This window comes from Pseudorasbora parva, chromosome 13 (genome assembly GCF_024679245.1).
Source record: "Pseudorasbora parva isolate DD20220531a chromosome 13, ASM2467924v1, whole genome shotgun sequence".
In the NCBI taxonomy this organism is placed as follows: domain Eukaryota; kingdom Metazoa; phylum Chordata; class Actinopteri; order Cypriniformes; family Gobionidae; genus Pseudorasbora; species Pseudorasbora parva.
The window spans coordinates 13,250,784-13,267,857 of record NC_090184.1 but is presented as its reverse complement, the minus strand read 5'-3'; the positions used below and the strand labels follow the sequence as shown (position 1 = coordinate 13,267,857).

Below are 17,074 nucleotides of genomic sequence, written 5' to 3'. Positions count from 1 at the left end.
ATGAAAATGTAATGAAATGCAGGGAAGGAGATTAGAGGAATTTTTTTAATGGATGCTTTTGTGGGAAAACAGCTTATCATTTAATGATTCACCAGCCTATCAGCTAATCTTTAGCAAGTTTTCCATTAAAATGGATGTTCTATTAAAGCAAATGTTTAGAGTTTACACCAAAAAAATGCTGTTTTATAAACCAGTCACAAACTATTTTGCAGCATGTAGGATTCAGTTTAAGGCACTTATCATTAATTTGTATGGTATCTGCAAAACAGTGATTGACTGTCCCACAAGTCTGAAAGAAATGCAATGATGTCAAGGTGTTTAGTTAATAGTTAGTTTGGTTATCAAGGCACACGTGATCCTAGTTGGCCTTTACGCTTTCTCCAATGTTAAAGCCATTGACCCTCATATCTCCCAATAATAAGACCATGGCCGTGTCAGAAATTGCGTACTCTCTTGAGTAGGTACTTTTTTTGGATAAATAATTACTTCACAACTGCTAAAAGAGTATGTTCAATTCAGTATAAATGTAATCCGGACAAACTACATTCACCATGATGTCATAGTCAGGTGACCTTCCAGGTCAGTTACATCGCTTCACTGCCATTCATAAATCCTGTGGCCTCATGGGATAGTAAAGTGGCCATTGTATGCACACTTCAGAATCAGAATCTCATCAGAAATATTCATACTGGTATTTATTTGCCTACTTTTGAGTACAGTGAATTTGGACATACATGCTGTTTATCACCACCAACTTTATAGTAGGCAAGTATGCGATTTCGGATGCGGCCCATCTCTGTTAACCCAAAGACGATTGTATGATGCTTTTATGTTTAGGACATTTTGTTTTTCAGACTTTTTTAGACATTCATGTTAATATGAACATGTCTGCTATTCAGTTACACGGCCACATGGCACAATGTTTTTTTGTTAAAATGAGGAAGCGAAAGTTCCAAGACTCAATAAACAAGATGAACACCTTTTCCATGTCCAAAAAAAAAGCACAAATATACTGCCCCATGTTTTATGATGGTGACTTCCTGTCATGGGTTCAGGTTCCAGGGGTTCAGACAGTTTGGGGTCTATAGGGGTGTTGGAAAGACCAGACAATGGCCTCATTCAGTGACCACATGCCGGTACTGATATTTTGGGCTTTATTCCATAATAGCCAAGCTAGTCATGTGGGAGGCATGTTGTCCAGGCCAGTGGAACATTGGTGGAGGGGTTAAAGAGAATCCTGAGAGAATTTAAGCGGGCAAGATATAGAAAGAAGATGAACCGCTTAAAAGGACCAGCAACTAAAAGCTGTTTTGATGATCTATATTATATATTCATTAGGTGCTTTGAGCGTTGGAGATGTGTGTATGCGTGGCCTGACGTACCATGGCGTCCAGAAGTTGGATGCATCGCTGCATCTCCGGTCGGGTCTCACAGTAAAGGCGGAACAGAAGCCTCCCAATGGGCTGCTTCTCACACAGGCTGAAGTAGTCCCGGTCTGAGACATGAAACAAAAGCAAAACTTTACAAAAATGTGCTGTGGTGATATGCAACAGTGATTGATAGTGACTTTGATATACCATGAAAAAGGTGTACTCTGCTGCTAAATGGAAAGCAGATACTTTTAAAGAAAAATAAAAAAAAACTTTTGTGAAAATTGTGGAAAAGATGATAATTTGTCAATACAGTGAAAGGCAGCTGGTTCCAATGTTGTTTTGAACATCATTGACTTTTATTGCAGGGACAAAACAGTCCGTAAAAATAATATGCAGATTAAAGAAAGTCATAGAGGTTTAAAATAATCTGAAGATGAGTACATTACATTATTTACATTATTTGGGGGGTGGTGAACTGTCTCTTTAAGTATGTATTAACATGCAAGTATTGGAATGTGATATACCAGCATGTTAGTGCAAAACATATGCACATCATTTATCCAGCTAAATGAATTACTTTAAAATGTCGAAATACTTAACTTTATACATTTATAATTCTGCTTTATAATATACAAAACTGTTTGGGGTCAGTTAGATTTGTGTTTTTGAAAGAAATTAATACTTTTATTAATCAAGGATGCATTCAATTGATTAAGAGTGACAGTAAAGGGATTTATAATGTTACAAAAAGTTTCCATTTCAAATAAATGCTGCTCTTTTGAAGAAAGAATCCTTAAAAAAAGAATCATGTTTACACAAAAATATTAAGCAGCACAACTGTTTTCAACACTGATAATAATAAGATCTTCTTTAAACAGCAAATAAGAATATTTAGAATAATTTCTGAAGGATCATGTGATACTGAAGACTGGACTAATGACGCTGGAAATACAGATTTGGGGTCACAGGAATAAATTTCAATTAGAAATATATTCAAACAGAAAACAGTTATTTTAAATTATAATAGTATTTAACCATTTTAAAAAATGTAAACAAATTGCTAGGGTAACTTAAGGCAAGTTGTTACTGTTAAACAATTGAAATAGTTCATCTGTAGACAAAAATCAGTAAAAATACAGGCACAATATACTGTATTAATTTGACAGAATGTTCTGTATTTTTTACAGGCGTTTTACTTGTATTTTTTTAGAATTTTGGACTTCATTGCGTTTTATTAGAGTTAAAGGAAATGACTGGATAATGTGCAGGTAATAAGCTGGCAGTACTTTTTCCGTAATTTTACAGATACATTTTTTTTACAGTGTAGCTGTAGAAATTGTGCATTTAACATTTTTAAAAACATTTGTTTGGGATAAAAGTACAAGTATAGCACTATTCGCACAGGACTAGTATTAACTGGAGACCTCTGGTGATTTGTAATAATTGCAGAGAATGTCTGTGATCTTAATCCAGTGCAAATCGGCCAAGTCTGTATTTGTAAAGTAAAAACTCAATGTAAAACTCAGAGATGACTAAACAATGCTGAACAGCAAAATTACATCATAGTTAGGGGAAATTGGCCAGGAGAGCACCACAGCTGACAAGGAGCATGAAAATAACAGGAAGTTCATGAACAAGACAAGTTGAGAGTCGATACTTTACCGATGGTTTTGCTCAATTCTGTGCACTGACTGATATGAGGAAAACGAAGAATCTCTCTCCATTTTTTACTCCTTCCTTTCCGTTTTCCTCCTCCACCTAGACAGGGAAAAAAGACAAATTTTGTATCAACATCAATGGGGGAAAAAAATAGTAAAAAAAAAAAAATATATAGTAACCCTATAAAGCCTGCTGTATCATATTTCATATCCAAGATTCTACGCCCTCTAAAATTATCACCATGATCAAAACTTTAACCCTGCTATAGAACATCTACAACATGCCTTGATAGTTTATACTTTTTTAGCAGGAAAAATAACTTTTAGTATAATTGCAAAAATGCCCCCCTTCAAGTTGTGGTTCACATGCCTTTATAAAAATCAGTAAAGATTTATCGGCAAAAAGGAAATACTTTTATTTTGTTATTAATTTTTCAGGATGAAAATGTATAACTATTTTTGACACAGAATATATATAACTATTAAATAATATAACTATTATACACTATTATAACTACAGCGCTTTGATAAAACAAAGATATATAACGATATATGCATTTAAATATTACAAGCAATTACAAGCTATAAGAACTCTTACTTTTTGTCCATGCATATATAAATAACATCTGCAATAAATTGCAAATCTCCTATATCATACTATATGAGCTATAAAAGCCTACATAATACTCAACAAAATAACGCAGGTTTAATAAACTTTTCTATTAAAATGTCAGGATTTACATGGTTAATAAATATGCATGGGAAAGGTTAGCCAATAATAACATATCACACACTTCAAATACAAATCAAATCACAACGAATAGGAGTTGATATCCAATTGAACATGCAGATTTTGCGAATGCCGTTTCATGCTGTCTTTAAATGCCAGGATACTTTATGTGACCGCTAATTAGCTTTGAACCTCATGAAATCTCCTTGTGACTTTGAACATGTGCGGTGTAATAAAACATGTCAGCATCTGGTCTCTCAGCCTGAGAGTAAGTAAGCTCTAGTTAAAACGAGTGTGTCATTTCTGACGTCAACACAGGTCAAAAATATGCATTCCCTCCCAAGAGAAAAGGGGAGCTTTTACAACAAACTGTGTCACGCTCTGCAATAACCGTTTGCCTTTTGAAACATTTAAACTTATAGAGGCCAAAAAACAGAGCAGCTTCTGCTACAGATACAAAAGTGCCCTTTATCGCTCCTCTCACTCTGGATAAAATTCATGGAGAATTCGCTGTGTGGTGCTCCAACTCTGGAATGGGAATTGAGCGTTTGACCATTCCAGCATTGTGAATAATGCTGAATGTTTCCAAACACAAACAACCAGGGTAGTTAAAGCCCAAGACCGGTCTTTAAAGACATTCATCTCACGTACATGACAGGCCTTACTAATTAGGAGCCACTGGCTCATGAGATGCCAAAAATCTAATCCTTTCCCACCAAACGGCAGGATTTTTGAAGGGATGTTAGTACTAGCCAGACTCAGCCACCATAAATAAATATGAGAGGAATGTTACAGTAAATTGGTCATACTTGGCAGGGTGATTTCTCTCTCTCTCTCTCTCTCTCTCTCTCTCTCTCTCTCTCTCTCTCTCTCTCTCTCTCTCTCTCTCTCTCTCTCTCTCTCTCTCTCTCTCTCTCTCTCTCTCTCTCTCTCTCTCTCTCTCTCTCTCTCTCTCTCTCAACAATTTTTTTAAAAGCAATGAACCATGAAAACGTGTACAAAACTATTGGAATATTTGGTAACACTTCACTTAAAAGCTTTATTTGAAATGCATTATACAATTTTTTTTAACACATTAATTATGTCTTGTAATGCACCTTATAATGGATTGAATGATCCATGAATAATTATAAACACACTTTTTTAATTTACGCTGTAAATCGATAAAAATAAAAAAATAATTTTTTTTCCTGTGATTAATTGCATTTCAAAAAACCATTATGTTTTAATACGATTATAAAAAATACAACAAGAAAAAAAAAAAAAAGTAACACAAAACACAAAACAAAGACAGTAGCCTATATTTTAAATACTTGGCATTTTTTTATGAATGAAAGCCAGTATCACTGATACTAAGCTTCTAGTACTGGTGTCTCTATAGCTCCTTTCACGCTGCGATTCCGGCAAATACACAGATAATGCGACCCGGCATTTGTTCCCGGGCCGCTAGATTTGGTCCATTCACACTGCCAGCGAAATACCGTAATATGTGTGCTTTCACACACAACCCGTAACGGTCCCGGATCGAGTTGACACGTGACATCCGGCTGTGACGTATAATGGCGAGCGATCTCAGCTTCAGCGCGGATAGTAAGGAGCTTTGTGGTCTCGACTTGTGTCCAGTTTGCGCACATTTCTGCATGTTTAATTTTAGTTTCTTTTGTACACGAACACTCTCTGCGTTTAAAACACCGACTAGCTCTTCTGGCACTGCAGGGTTGTATTATTGAAAAAACAAGCTCTAGGAGTCGCACGATAACTACGCACACGTTGCGGCATTAGTTTTGGCTTTTGTTCACACAGCGCTCGTCCCGGATAGAACCCCGCAATGTTACTAGGTCCCCGACCCGGGTTCAATTCAGTAAGCAATTCTGGGACGTGGTTGCTTTCACACAGAAGGCGACCCGGCAATGTTCTGGGAATATTGCGGGTCCGACATGCAGTGTGTAAGGGGCTTATGAAACAGATTTTTTTCTTCAGTTTTAAACATTAATTATAGCCATTCAACATTACAGTGCAAATGAAAGCCATCCATTTTTTTTATTACACTTCAAAAATATAACAACTTTTAATTTAAGTAAACTTAAAACAATCCTCACACAAAACCATAATAAATGTAATTTACTTAAACTACATAACTACATAAATGCCATTCATGTACCCATGAAATATACAGAAATTGAATAAAGTTATATCAGTCTACACTGCATAAATGATCAATTAAATATAGATTAATCCGTATTAAAGCTACAAAAAAGTTCAAGGGCAGTGAATAATGTTCTCGGTTATCTTTGTTCTTTAATTAACAAGAGAGAATTAGTGGCTGCTGTCACTTTAAGATCTGCCGCTGCTGCACATCTTACACGCATCCCATTTTCTCTCACAACTCTGCGTTTATTTAAGACTTTAATTTATGAGGATATTTGACGAACAGTTTGGCATAATTCTGTATGTTATTTTTCGTTTAAGAGTGAATACTTGTGCGTGTCTTTCATCATCAAACAGATGAAACTGAGAAATTTTAAAACAACAAAGCTTTCTGTTGGTTAACACAGCGAATTTGTGTGACCAACCCATTTCACCCTTAAAGGGGGGGTGAAATGCTGTTTCATGCATACTGAGCTTTTTACACTGTTAAAGACTTGGATTCCCATCCTAAACATAGACAAAGTTTCAAACACTAAGCTGGACTTTTGATGGAGTATTTCTGTGTCAAAAATAATCCTTCCGGTTCCTCACAAGTTTCGGAGAGTTTTTGCCGAGTATGGGTCGGCTTGACGTCGACAAAGCGGAAGGTCCTTGTATGGGCCATACGGGCTCTTGTCCCGGAAGGGTGCGCGCGCGTGACTGAGGCGAAAGAGCAAATGCACGCCCATAAACACTGCTCTCAAGGTGCAGATTCACACGTCCGTGCAACACTTATGTTGCGCCGCGCTCCACTTTATTCCTATGGGTGACATCAAACGACTTTAATGCGCCCGCACAGCATTCTGGGAAGGCAGCGCTGCATTTGAACCAATTTGAACGCAGAAATGACAAGAAGCGTCACATCACACTTCGGTGGAGTCGCAATAGTGGATCTCCACGGTCTCTGCTGTCACAGGACTTCACCAAATCAAAAAGAAGTGTGTTTTTGACGGATCGGTCCCAGCGATAAAGGTTCACGGTCCTGCTTTGGAAGCAGGCAGTGAGTAAAACTGCTTTAAATGTCTGTTGTTGGCTATCATTGCATAAGTAAACATCAGTAAACAACACGATCGTGTATAACGTTAGTTAATTTATCAATGAAGCATGCAATGTATGGTGTGTGTTTAAATACATTTGTCTAGCTGACTAATTTGTCAGTTTGTTTATTGTAAAACCACCCAAACATAAAGCTAGGCTAGGGGGCGTTCTCACAAAGCGTGCTTCTTCATTCAAATGCGCTAAAGTTACTCCATTGTTTTTTTATACACTATCTGACGTGCAAAACCGTTTTGCTTGCTACTGCTAAGGTTTAGTCGTATACAATAGTCCATAAACCAAATCATGTCATCATAAACCACGAGTAAACGCACACAAATGTTGACAGGCCACTAAATACAGTACATACCACAGAGACGGACGTCCTGCTGCTGCTGTTTCTCCTGTTCAATTTATTTCAGCCTTCGGATCTGATTATGGATCATATATGTATTAGTTGAATCTGATTGATAGCCATGGTTAGATGTAGTAACGTTTTCTTTTCCACGCTTGAGGATGTCAGCTTTCAGAAGCTCTCGTGCAGTAGCTGCGCGCTCGTCATTCTTTAGCTCCGCCCACACGATATGCTTCCAGGCTTTTTTCTGGAAAGATTCAGTACAGCCTATCTTTCTTTTATAAATATGATAAAACTAAAGACTTTTTGGAGATATGAAGGATGCAATACTACTCTATAGGTACTCAAGATTGACATGAGATTGACTGAAACTGAGTGTTTCACCCCTCCTTTAAGTGAAATTCTTATCGCGTTGGTTCCTATAGAAATGCCTGGCTTTTCCCCATGAGAATTTGCTAAACGATGATAAATGTTACTAAACATTAAGGGCCAGATTTACTAAACAGGGTAAATTTGTGTGAGAGCGCAATTCCAAAAAACAAAAACAAAAAAACGCTGATGGGAGTGGAAAATTCTGTGCAAATTAAAGAACGCCGATGCAGCCGGATCACATCCATAATAACAAGTGCATTCTACCAAGAGAAGTGCAAATTAACGTCTGGTTTAAAACATGCTTCAGTAAATAATGGCAGTAAATACCAGTACAAACCTTAGTAAATCACCTTGCATGATTAATTTAAATAGGCTACTCTCCTCCCATAAAATTTGCATCTGAAAAGGAAACTTCTACAAATGCATATGCATATGCATTAAGGTCAGCTGCTATAATAACTCCGTACACACCTTTTTCAGTACTCATTTTTCATTGCATGTCTTTGGTAAATCCTGACAGGGGTAGTTTTTAGTTGGCAAAAGAGGGTTTGCGATGGCGCAAGCGGTCAGTAAATCTGGCCCCTAATTTTGTAATTTGCATACAATTGACACAAATTAATACTGAAATAGTTTCATAGATGATTTCATTGTTCTAAAAATTTGTATTTTTATGGCGGTATTTATTTTTTAAGATTGAATTTGGATTGAATTTTAAGATCATAATTTTTGCAATAAAATCTACATTAAAGGCATGTGAAAAGTAGCAAAATTACCAAATGTTTCCAAGCCAGTTTTAATGCGAGCATCTAATAACCAGTGATGGAGAAAGTTAACTTTAAAAGTAACGAGTTATAATATTGCATTAGTCCCTAAAAAAGTAACTAATTGCATGCAGTTACTTTTTATGGAAGTTATGTTATGTTACTTTTGCATTACCTTTTCACATGTGGGCTGGGCTGGGCTTGTTTGTTTTTGTTTTTGTTTTTTTAATTAAAAAAATTAATAACTTTTCACAATAAAAGTAAAATGAATATGCCTCAGAGTAAATAAAATGCTAATGCTATTTTATTTTGTTGTAAAAGTAATGCATTGCTTTACTAGTAACTTGTGAAAAATCGTGGGTAATCTGATTATGTAACTTAGGTTACTTGTAATGTTACCCTTACCAGTGCTTATGCACAAACACATTTTGTTAGTTTAATAGAAACCAAGCCATAAAAGTACAGCAAAAGTACTGTTTTTCATTTGACATTAAATTACAGGCCCTATTTTAACAAGCTGAGCGGATTGGGGCAAAGCCAGTAGCACTTACACCATTGCAAATTCGCTATTTACATGGCGGAATATAGACACCTTCAACCTGACCAGTCAGTTTAAATACATGTCTGTATTGCCACGATTGGTTAAATAATAGCAATTTAATTTGTCATTATTGCAAATAGTTCATTTTGATACATGCAATGAGTATCTATTATGAGATTAAAGGTGCACTATGGAACTTTCCGTCCACTGGAGGGCGCCTATTCAAAACAAATGAGTAGTTTAATGACGCAACGTGTGAGCACAGCATCTTGGGAGATGTGGTCTTCTCATCACAGCCGGTGGAAAATAGGACTCAGGCAGAAATCACGTTCATGCATGCGGTTATTAACGTTACTGTAGTGTAAAGCAGAGCAGGACCGAGTGTTGTAGACCTGAGCACAGCTGCTGGAGTTAAACAAATACCGCCTCGCGAATACCGGGACTTTTATTATGAAGGGACGGGAGACAGTCGCCGGTCGCCTGCACTGATCAGCTCTTCCGGTTATGATTTTGAGGTAATGGAGCTCTGTTTATCATATTAGATACATTTAAGTGGGTTTAAAACGATGTTATGACGTTACTCCGTGCGTTCACTTGTTCACACTGCTAAGAGTAAAGCGCTCCTGCCAAATAAAAGCCAAAACCGAGGGTAACGCAGATATGACGCAATTGACAGGCGACAGAAACGTCCCTGTCCTTTGGTTAAAATCGCAATTTTCTCACAATTTACAAATAGTTGGAAACATCTGGGATATTGTAAGAACTCAACTGAACAAAATATATAACACTGGCCTAGTGCTTTTTGAATATTTTACTGCAAAAATACTACATAGTGCACCTTTAAGATTAAGATATACTTTATTGTCCCCGAAGGGAAATTTGTTTTGGACTGTCTGTTCCGCAGTTTTTACAAAGACAACACACAAATACAGAATACAAAAAAATAAAACATCACATCCTCTCACAAAGCATATACTCGTTTACATTAGCTAGGCACATTAACACCTTTCATTGGCAGTTTTTTCATATTGCACATCCCTAAAAAATTAAATAGACAAAAATAGGGGGAAAAAAACTATTTTGAAAATGTGCTGTTGCACATCCCTGTGTGTGTAATAAACAGTGGATACGCGCATTGTGGACACGCTTGAGGTCTAAAATAGAAAAAGGCGGAAAAGACTGAAGACCATCTGCAACAAATGCAATGATCTGATCATAAGAAATGTAATATTTGCCAAAAACTTGCCTACATAATCCTTAATCTGTGTGTGTATGTTTGTTACAGATTCAGAGGAAAGTGACGGCAGGAGTAATGGTGACCATATTTGCCACAGAAAAATAACAGGTGCCAAATCACACTAGACAAGAATGTTTGCTTTACATCATCCTGCCAGAGGTCTGTTCAAGTCAGAGCACGCATCACGGGCCAGCTGAAGTCAATGCATCAAACGACGTAAAACACCTGGAAGAAAGTGGGTCAAAAAACGGAGATGTAATTAACCTCCTTCATTTCAGTCTATCTCAGTGCCAACTGGAAGAGTCAGATCGACAGCTGAAGGTCAGAAGGCTTGATGCTCACTCATCCGAGTAATATAAACAAGAATCGAATTTTCTGAGAATGACATTTAGAGAGCTTGATGGAGCTCTTGCTTATTATTACAGCTGGAAAAGCGAAGATAGAGCACCACCCTTATGACTGAAGCGGGATAGGATCCGGTCTCATTATTTGGAGAGGTTTAGGTGGATGCAAGGCGTACACAGCTTTATGTAAATGTATTGTACATACAGCATGTGCTCAGATCGGCTCGGCAGGCATCAGATCCAAGCAACCAATTACTTTGGCTTTTTTTGTAATTATTGGGTCTCTGATTTGCTTCATGAAATGAGATGATGAAAGAGAGCATTGGTGAAATCTGCAGTGCTTTATTCATTCGCGTTTCACAACAACTACTCTCATATTCTCCCAGTGGCAAAACTACTGAAAACACTGTCTGAACAAACAGATTTAATCATTTACGAAATGACAGTGCAGATATTCAGTCCAAACAAATCAGACAGTTAGCCAAATCTTTTACAGAGCTACTCCTCAAAAGTCAACAGGTCACATACACACATGGCTGAGCTGAAAACATTATGAAGGAAAGCGGATCTCAGTGTTTAGCATTTAGGAGTGCTTGGCAAACTCGCTGTGTTGTTATCATTATCAAAATGAGTCCAGGAATTCCAGTCATGGCATGAAACACTCTGGGCCAGAGCACAGCCAGGTGCTTGTGTGTATCTTCATCTACGAACAGTATAAGCACCATTTTCAGTGTTGGGGAGTCACTAAATTACAGTTACCTGAAAATGTTAATGATTACCAAGGGGGCTACATCTGAGTATTTTATGTAAAAAGCTAGGATATGTTGAATAATATAATTAGTTTGCTTTGCCTGTGTTTGATGTGCACGACAATGCCTCCTGCTACTTAAGCCCCTTTCACACTGCACGTTGAACCCGCAATATTCCCGGAACATTGCCGGGTCGCCTTCTGTGTGAAAGCAATCACGTCCTGGAATTGATTACCGAATTGAACCCGGGTCGGGGACCTAGTAACATTGCGGGATTTGACCTGGGACGAGCGCTGTGTGAACAAAAGCCAAAACTAATGCCGCAACGTGTGCGTAGTTATCGTGCGACTCCTAGAGCTTGTTTTTTCAATAATACAACCCTGCAGTGCCAGAAGAGCTAGTCGGTGTTTTAAACGCAGAGAGTGTTCGTGTACAAAAGAAACTAAAATTAAACATGCAGAAATGTGTGCAAACTGGACACAAGTCGAGATCACGGAGCTCCTTACTATCCCCGCTGAAACTGAAATCGCTCGCCGTTATACGTCACAGCTGGATGTCACGTGTCAACTCGATCCGGGACCGTTACAGGTTGTGTGTGAAAGCATACATATTACGGTATTTCGCTGGCAGTGTGAATGGACCAACTCTAGCGGCCCGGGAACAAATGCCGGGTCGCATTATCAGTGTATTTTCTGGAATCGCAGCGTGAAAGGGCCTTTAGTGATGTGATGCTATTCTGATGCTTTTGTTTGACTCTACGTTTGAATTTGCAGCACACGTCTGAGAAATAGACATTTGCACATCAACATTGCTACATTTAGGGCACAACCTGAGAGGTCCCACCATGGTGTATGATAAAAATGCATTCCAGTGTTGGAAATTAGAAAAGTAAATCAAATTTAATCAATTACATTACTATAAGTAATTGAAATAGTTACACTACTTATTACATTTTAAATAGAGCACCTTGTACTGTAACTTATTACATTTCCAAAGTAACCTTTCCAACACTGACATTTTGTATAGTGCATTGTTCAGTTTCTCAAAACCAGTTTCAATAATACTTATATATTAGTCACATTTCCTCTGAATGAGTGAAAAAAAGTCATGTAAGCTATGAAAAAAAAAAAAAAAAAAACCAACCCATTTTATAAAACAGAATTTATGTTTTAAAATGTGACCCATCGATGGCCCTGCAAATTTCCACAAATTGTATTGGATGTGCTTGATGTCATACACATTCCTCATTTTAAATAGAATTTAAAATCAAAGAGGCAACACAGAAGGTCTAGACACTGACGGACATCACTGTTATTTCAATTTCTTTGAATCAATAAAACATTTGACACATTTGACTGAAAAGTTTCATTTAAAACAAAAGCATGCTCCGATGCTGAAAAAAAGCATGTTATTACTTGGTCTTTGTAAACTCATTACTATTGTTTTTTGACTGCTATTGGTAACCTTTGTAGACCTCAACAATAGACCTCGCAATTTGGCCAGCATTTATAGAGTGCCCTCGCGATGTGATCAATACAGTAAAACATACACACCATAGAGAGAATGACAGGGAATCAATTATTTGACTCTGTGTCCTTACATACGCATGGACGTATTATATGTCAGAGACAGGCTTTTAAAAATGTTGAAGAATTAGTGAGCCCGTTTAATTTGTTCCACAAGACTCCGACTACACCCTTTTGTTTCATGTTCGTTTTATGGATGTGACCTATTGTGCACAATATAAAAATATGCTTCACAACGGTCTGCAGTAAGTCTATCAGAAACATGGAGGGCAACGGCAGAGACACACACCCCGCATGACAGTACCATGTCGTCACTAACTGCATTGCAACTTTAGGCCGTTTTATTGTTGATTGTTTTACTTGGTGATTCAGAGGTTTAAGTCTTTAGAGAGCAAATTAACTACACTTAAATGCAAGCAGATTATATAACAACTCAAATAATGGGAAACAGAGTTGTTATAAGAGCAACTGTAAAATAAAACAATACAATAAATTGTAGAACCTGTTCAAGTAATTATGTTCACACATCTGTGAGTGTCACATTAAGGATTTGTTTATTGCCCGCAATCCACAAACTGAAGTGCAACCCATTTTACAACAATTTTACACCACCACAGTAAAATCCAGGCTGCTGAAATGTTAGTGTAGTTTCAATTTTAAAATTTTTATTGTGTGCAGCATTTATATTTGTATTGCTGTGTATACTTCATAACGCCTCAAATTAGATTCTCAGGAAATGGGAGTTTCTGTATATGGTGCACTTTAGCGTCACAGTGTTCAGCGTGTGGATTCAGTGTCTATTTTCTTTTTCTGCAAAGTGTTTTAGTTGGTGGTCTGGTGAGACTATAACTGATATTGACTCAACAGATGCGATGTCATGGAAAAACGAGTAGCCTAAGTGATTGCTTGCAACACCTAGTTGAGTTGAATAGATAAAACAATTCATGTTCTACATTAGTTGAGGGTCTAAAATTAGCAATGAATTGATAATGGATTATGATCGATTACTAACCTTTAGTTTTTATGGTTTAAAATAATACCAAAATCCATTCTGCTAGCCCCCAACTTTAATGAAAAATGTATTTTTTACTTTTTGGCTCAACTATTCCATCATTTACTTTCATGTCTCATGTTGTTCCAAACACAAGGAGGAAAATGTTAAAAATTCAAACAATGGAAACTGTTGAACAGAAGCCTTTATGCTCTTTTCGTGGCTGAAAGCATAATTAATATTAGTCTAATTATTAAATAAATACAATATTTTGTATAACTAACATTCTACAGAATCTTGTCGAAGTTACTTAAGATGCTCACTAATACTTTGTTTTAAATTATTTAAATGTAGTAAAAAATTATGACAAGACCAAAAACTAAAATTATATTACAATTATAGATAATAGTAATGCTGGGTAATCAATTAATTGTATCCAAAATAAAAGTTTTGTGTTTACATAATGTGTGTATGTATATGTGTGTGCATGTGTGTGCGTGTATGTGTGTGTATAAACTGAGTGTTTACAATTTATATAAATTATAAGGATTTACATTTATATATTCAGAGTTTTAAGTATCCATTATGAGTTTTAACTATATATTCGGATTTACATTGAATTATTTCCTGTTTGTCCCCCCCCATCATCATCATCATCACCATCAATATTATATATATATATATATATATATATATATATATATATATATATATATATATATATATATATATATATATATATATATATATATATATATATATATAATTCATTACATTTATATAGCATATTTCTAGGCACTCAAAGTGCTTTATATAGAAGGGGGAATCTCCTCAACCATATATATATTATATATATATATATATATATATATATATATATATATATATATATATATATAAAGAAAAAGCGCTATATAAATATATAAATAAGCGCTATATAGAAAAAGCGCTATATAAATGTAATGAATTATTATTATTATTATAATATATCTCCTCAACCATATATATATATATATATATATATATATATATATATATATATATATATATATATATATATATATATATATATATATATATATATATATATATATATATATATATATATATATATATATATATATATATATATATAAATAATCACAACGAATCACAATTAATCGATTGCCCAGCACTAATAATAAGCATTAAATTCAAACATTATGGTTATAATTATGATTGAATTACACCGTTGAGGAAAATAGATGATGACAATGTGTGAAGAACTTACATATTATTTTGCAATAAAATTACATTTTTGTTAAATAAGACTGCCCTTTTGCTGAAATATACTACCAAAAAAATGCAAAAGTGAACATGTCACAGCACATGTACATCACAAATACTTGTCTACTCCTGCACAAAAAGAAAATAAAATGATTCATGACTGCTTGAAAAAAAAAAATCATAGTTTTTTTTCCCAAACCCTATAAAGCATTTAAAAGGTGTGAACAACCAAACTTTTATCATGACACTATTGGCCAGAAGAGCTGCAGAGTTATTAAAGTGTGATAACATGAGAAAAAGAAGCAACCGACTGCCAGAGTCTAGTTTCATTTTCTGAGAACACAACAGCGCTTTTTTTGTGTACTTACTCTTTGTATGCATGTGTGTACTATACCTCTGGCTAAATATACATGCAACTGTGTGAACCAAAAAGGAACCTCACCGCACTTTGATTGACGAGAAATCTGCAACACAGCAGCACTGCAGTTTCCTTGTATGGTTATAAAGTCGATCTTTGGGGAGAGGTTTTTCAATGATGTTTTGTAGACCAGCTCACCTCTACCGCTACATCCGATATGGTGGAGGATACCAAGCCTGACTGACAAATGAAGGAGGCCTAAATACTGACATTAATGATAGTAGGTAGCCACAAAAATTAAATGTTATTTTGTTATTCATTATATATAATTTAATCACATCATTCTGCGTGATATTTTTTTAAAGAGATTTTTATGTTTTTGTTTGCTGCTCCATGAGAAAAAACAGTAACATACAGGTTTTGAATGAAACTAGGGCAAGTATGTATATAAATATTACATTATTTATATTAATTACTTTCTTTATATATAAATGTGTGAATTATTTACACACACACACACACACACTCACACACACACACACACACACACACACACATATATATATATATGAATGAGAGAGAGAGAGAGAGAGAAAGAAAGAGAGTACATACATACATACATACATACATACATACATCATTTACTTGATCTAAAATAGATGCATAATATTGCTAATACAATTCTGATTAGTGGTGCGCAGTCACTCACATTAGATCACAGCAAACGACAACAAATCAATCAATTTCCAATAGACAAAATCAATTCCCATCCATCCTACACTTTTTTTTCTTGTTCAAGATTTAGTTTCACTTGGATATATATACGTCACAAGAAAAGAAAGACTATCACAACTTCCGTTTCATAGCGACTTTGAATGTGAAGGAATACTGTAGACCTTTATCTCTGACAGATCGCTCATGTTGTGTGTGTTTTGCTGCAGAGCTCAGACGCACAAGTGCACGCTTTTGCTGACTGCATTCTCTTGCTTAATCGTTCATCCACACAGACCGTTCACCAATAAACCACATCCTGAGGAAGGGAACAAATCAGATGAAAAATAGCAGGCCCATATCAACATGACACAAGAAACCAACTGTACGTGCACTGTATTGTTGCAAATAGGAGGTAGCAGGTATATTTTTACATCAGGGGCGTTTTCTCTGAGAGAGGGAAGTAGGCTAAATTTAAAAAAAAAAAATTAGATGAGAAAATAGTAGGCAATACAAAAAAATATATAATAAGAGATAAAATACAGTGGGCCAAAAAAGTATTTAGTGAGCCACCAATTGTGCTAGTTCTCCCACTTAAAAAGATGAGAGAGGCCTGTAATTTTCATCATAGGTACACTTCAACTATGAGAGACAGACTGAGAAAATGCAGAAAATTACAAAAATTATTTATTTGCAAATTATGGTGGAAAAAAAGTATTTAGTCACCGACAAAAAAGCAAGATTTCTGGCTCTCACAGACCTGTAACTTCTTCTTTAAGAGGCTCCCCTACACTTTTTACCTGTATTAATGGCACCTGTTTTAACTTATCAGTATAAAAGACACCTGTTCACAGCCTCAAACAATCAGACTCTAAACTCC

The 17,074-nt window shown here is 35.8% G+C and overlaps 1 protein-coding gene across 2 annotated transcripts in view; it reads right to left on the bottom strand.

Moving 5' to 3' along the window:
• grk5l (G protein-coupled receptor kinase 5 like) overlaps positions 1 to 17,074 on the bottom strand; it is an 88,584-nt gene that overhangs the window by 33,064 nt on the left and 38,446 nt on the right. For both annotated transcript variants that reach the window (XM_067413209.1, XM_067413210.1), the window contains exons 2-3: positions 3,036 to 3,131; positions 1,383 to 1,495 (exon numbers count right to left, since the gene is read on the bottom strand). In XM_067413209.1, coding sequence (XP_067269310.1) covers positions 1,383 to 1,495; positions 3,036 to 3,131 — 209 coding nt within the window. The remainder of the gene's footprint in view (positions 1 to 1,382; positions 1,496 to 3,035; positions 3,132 to 17,074) is intronic.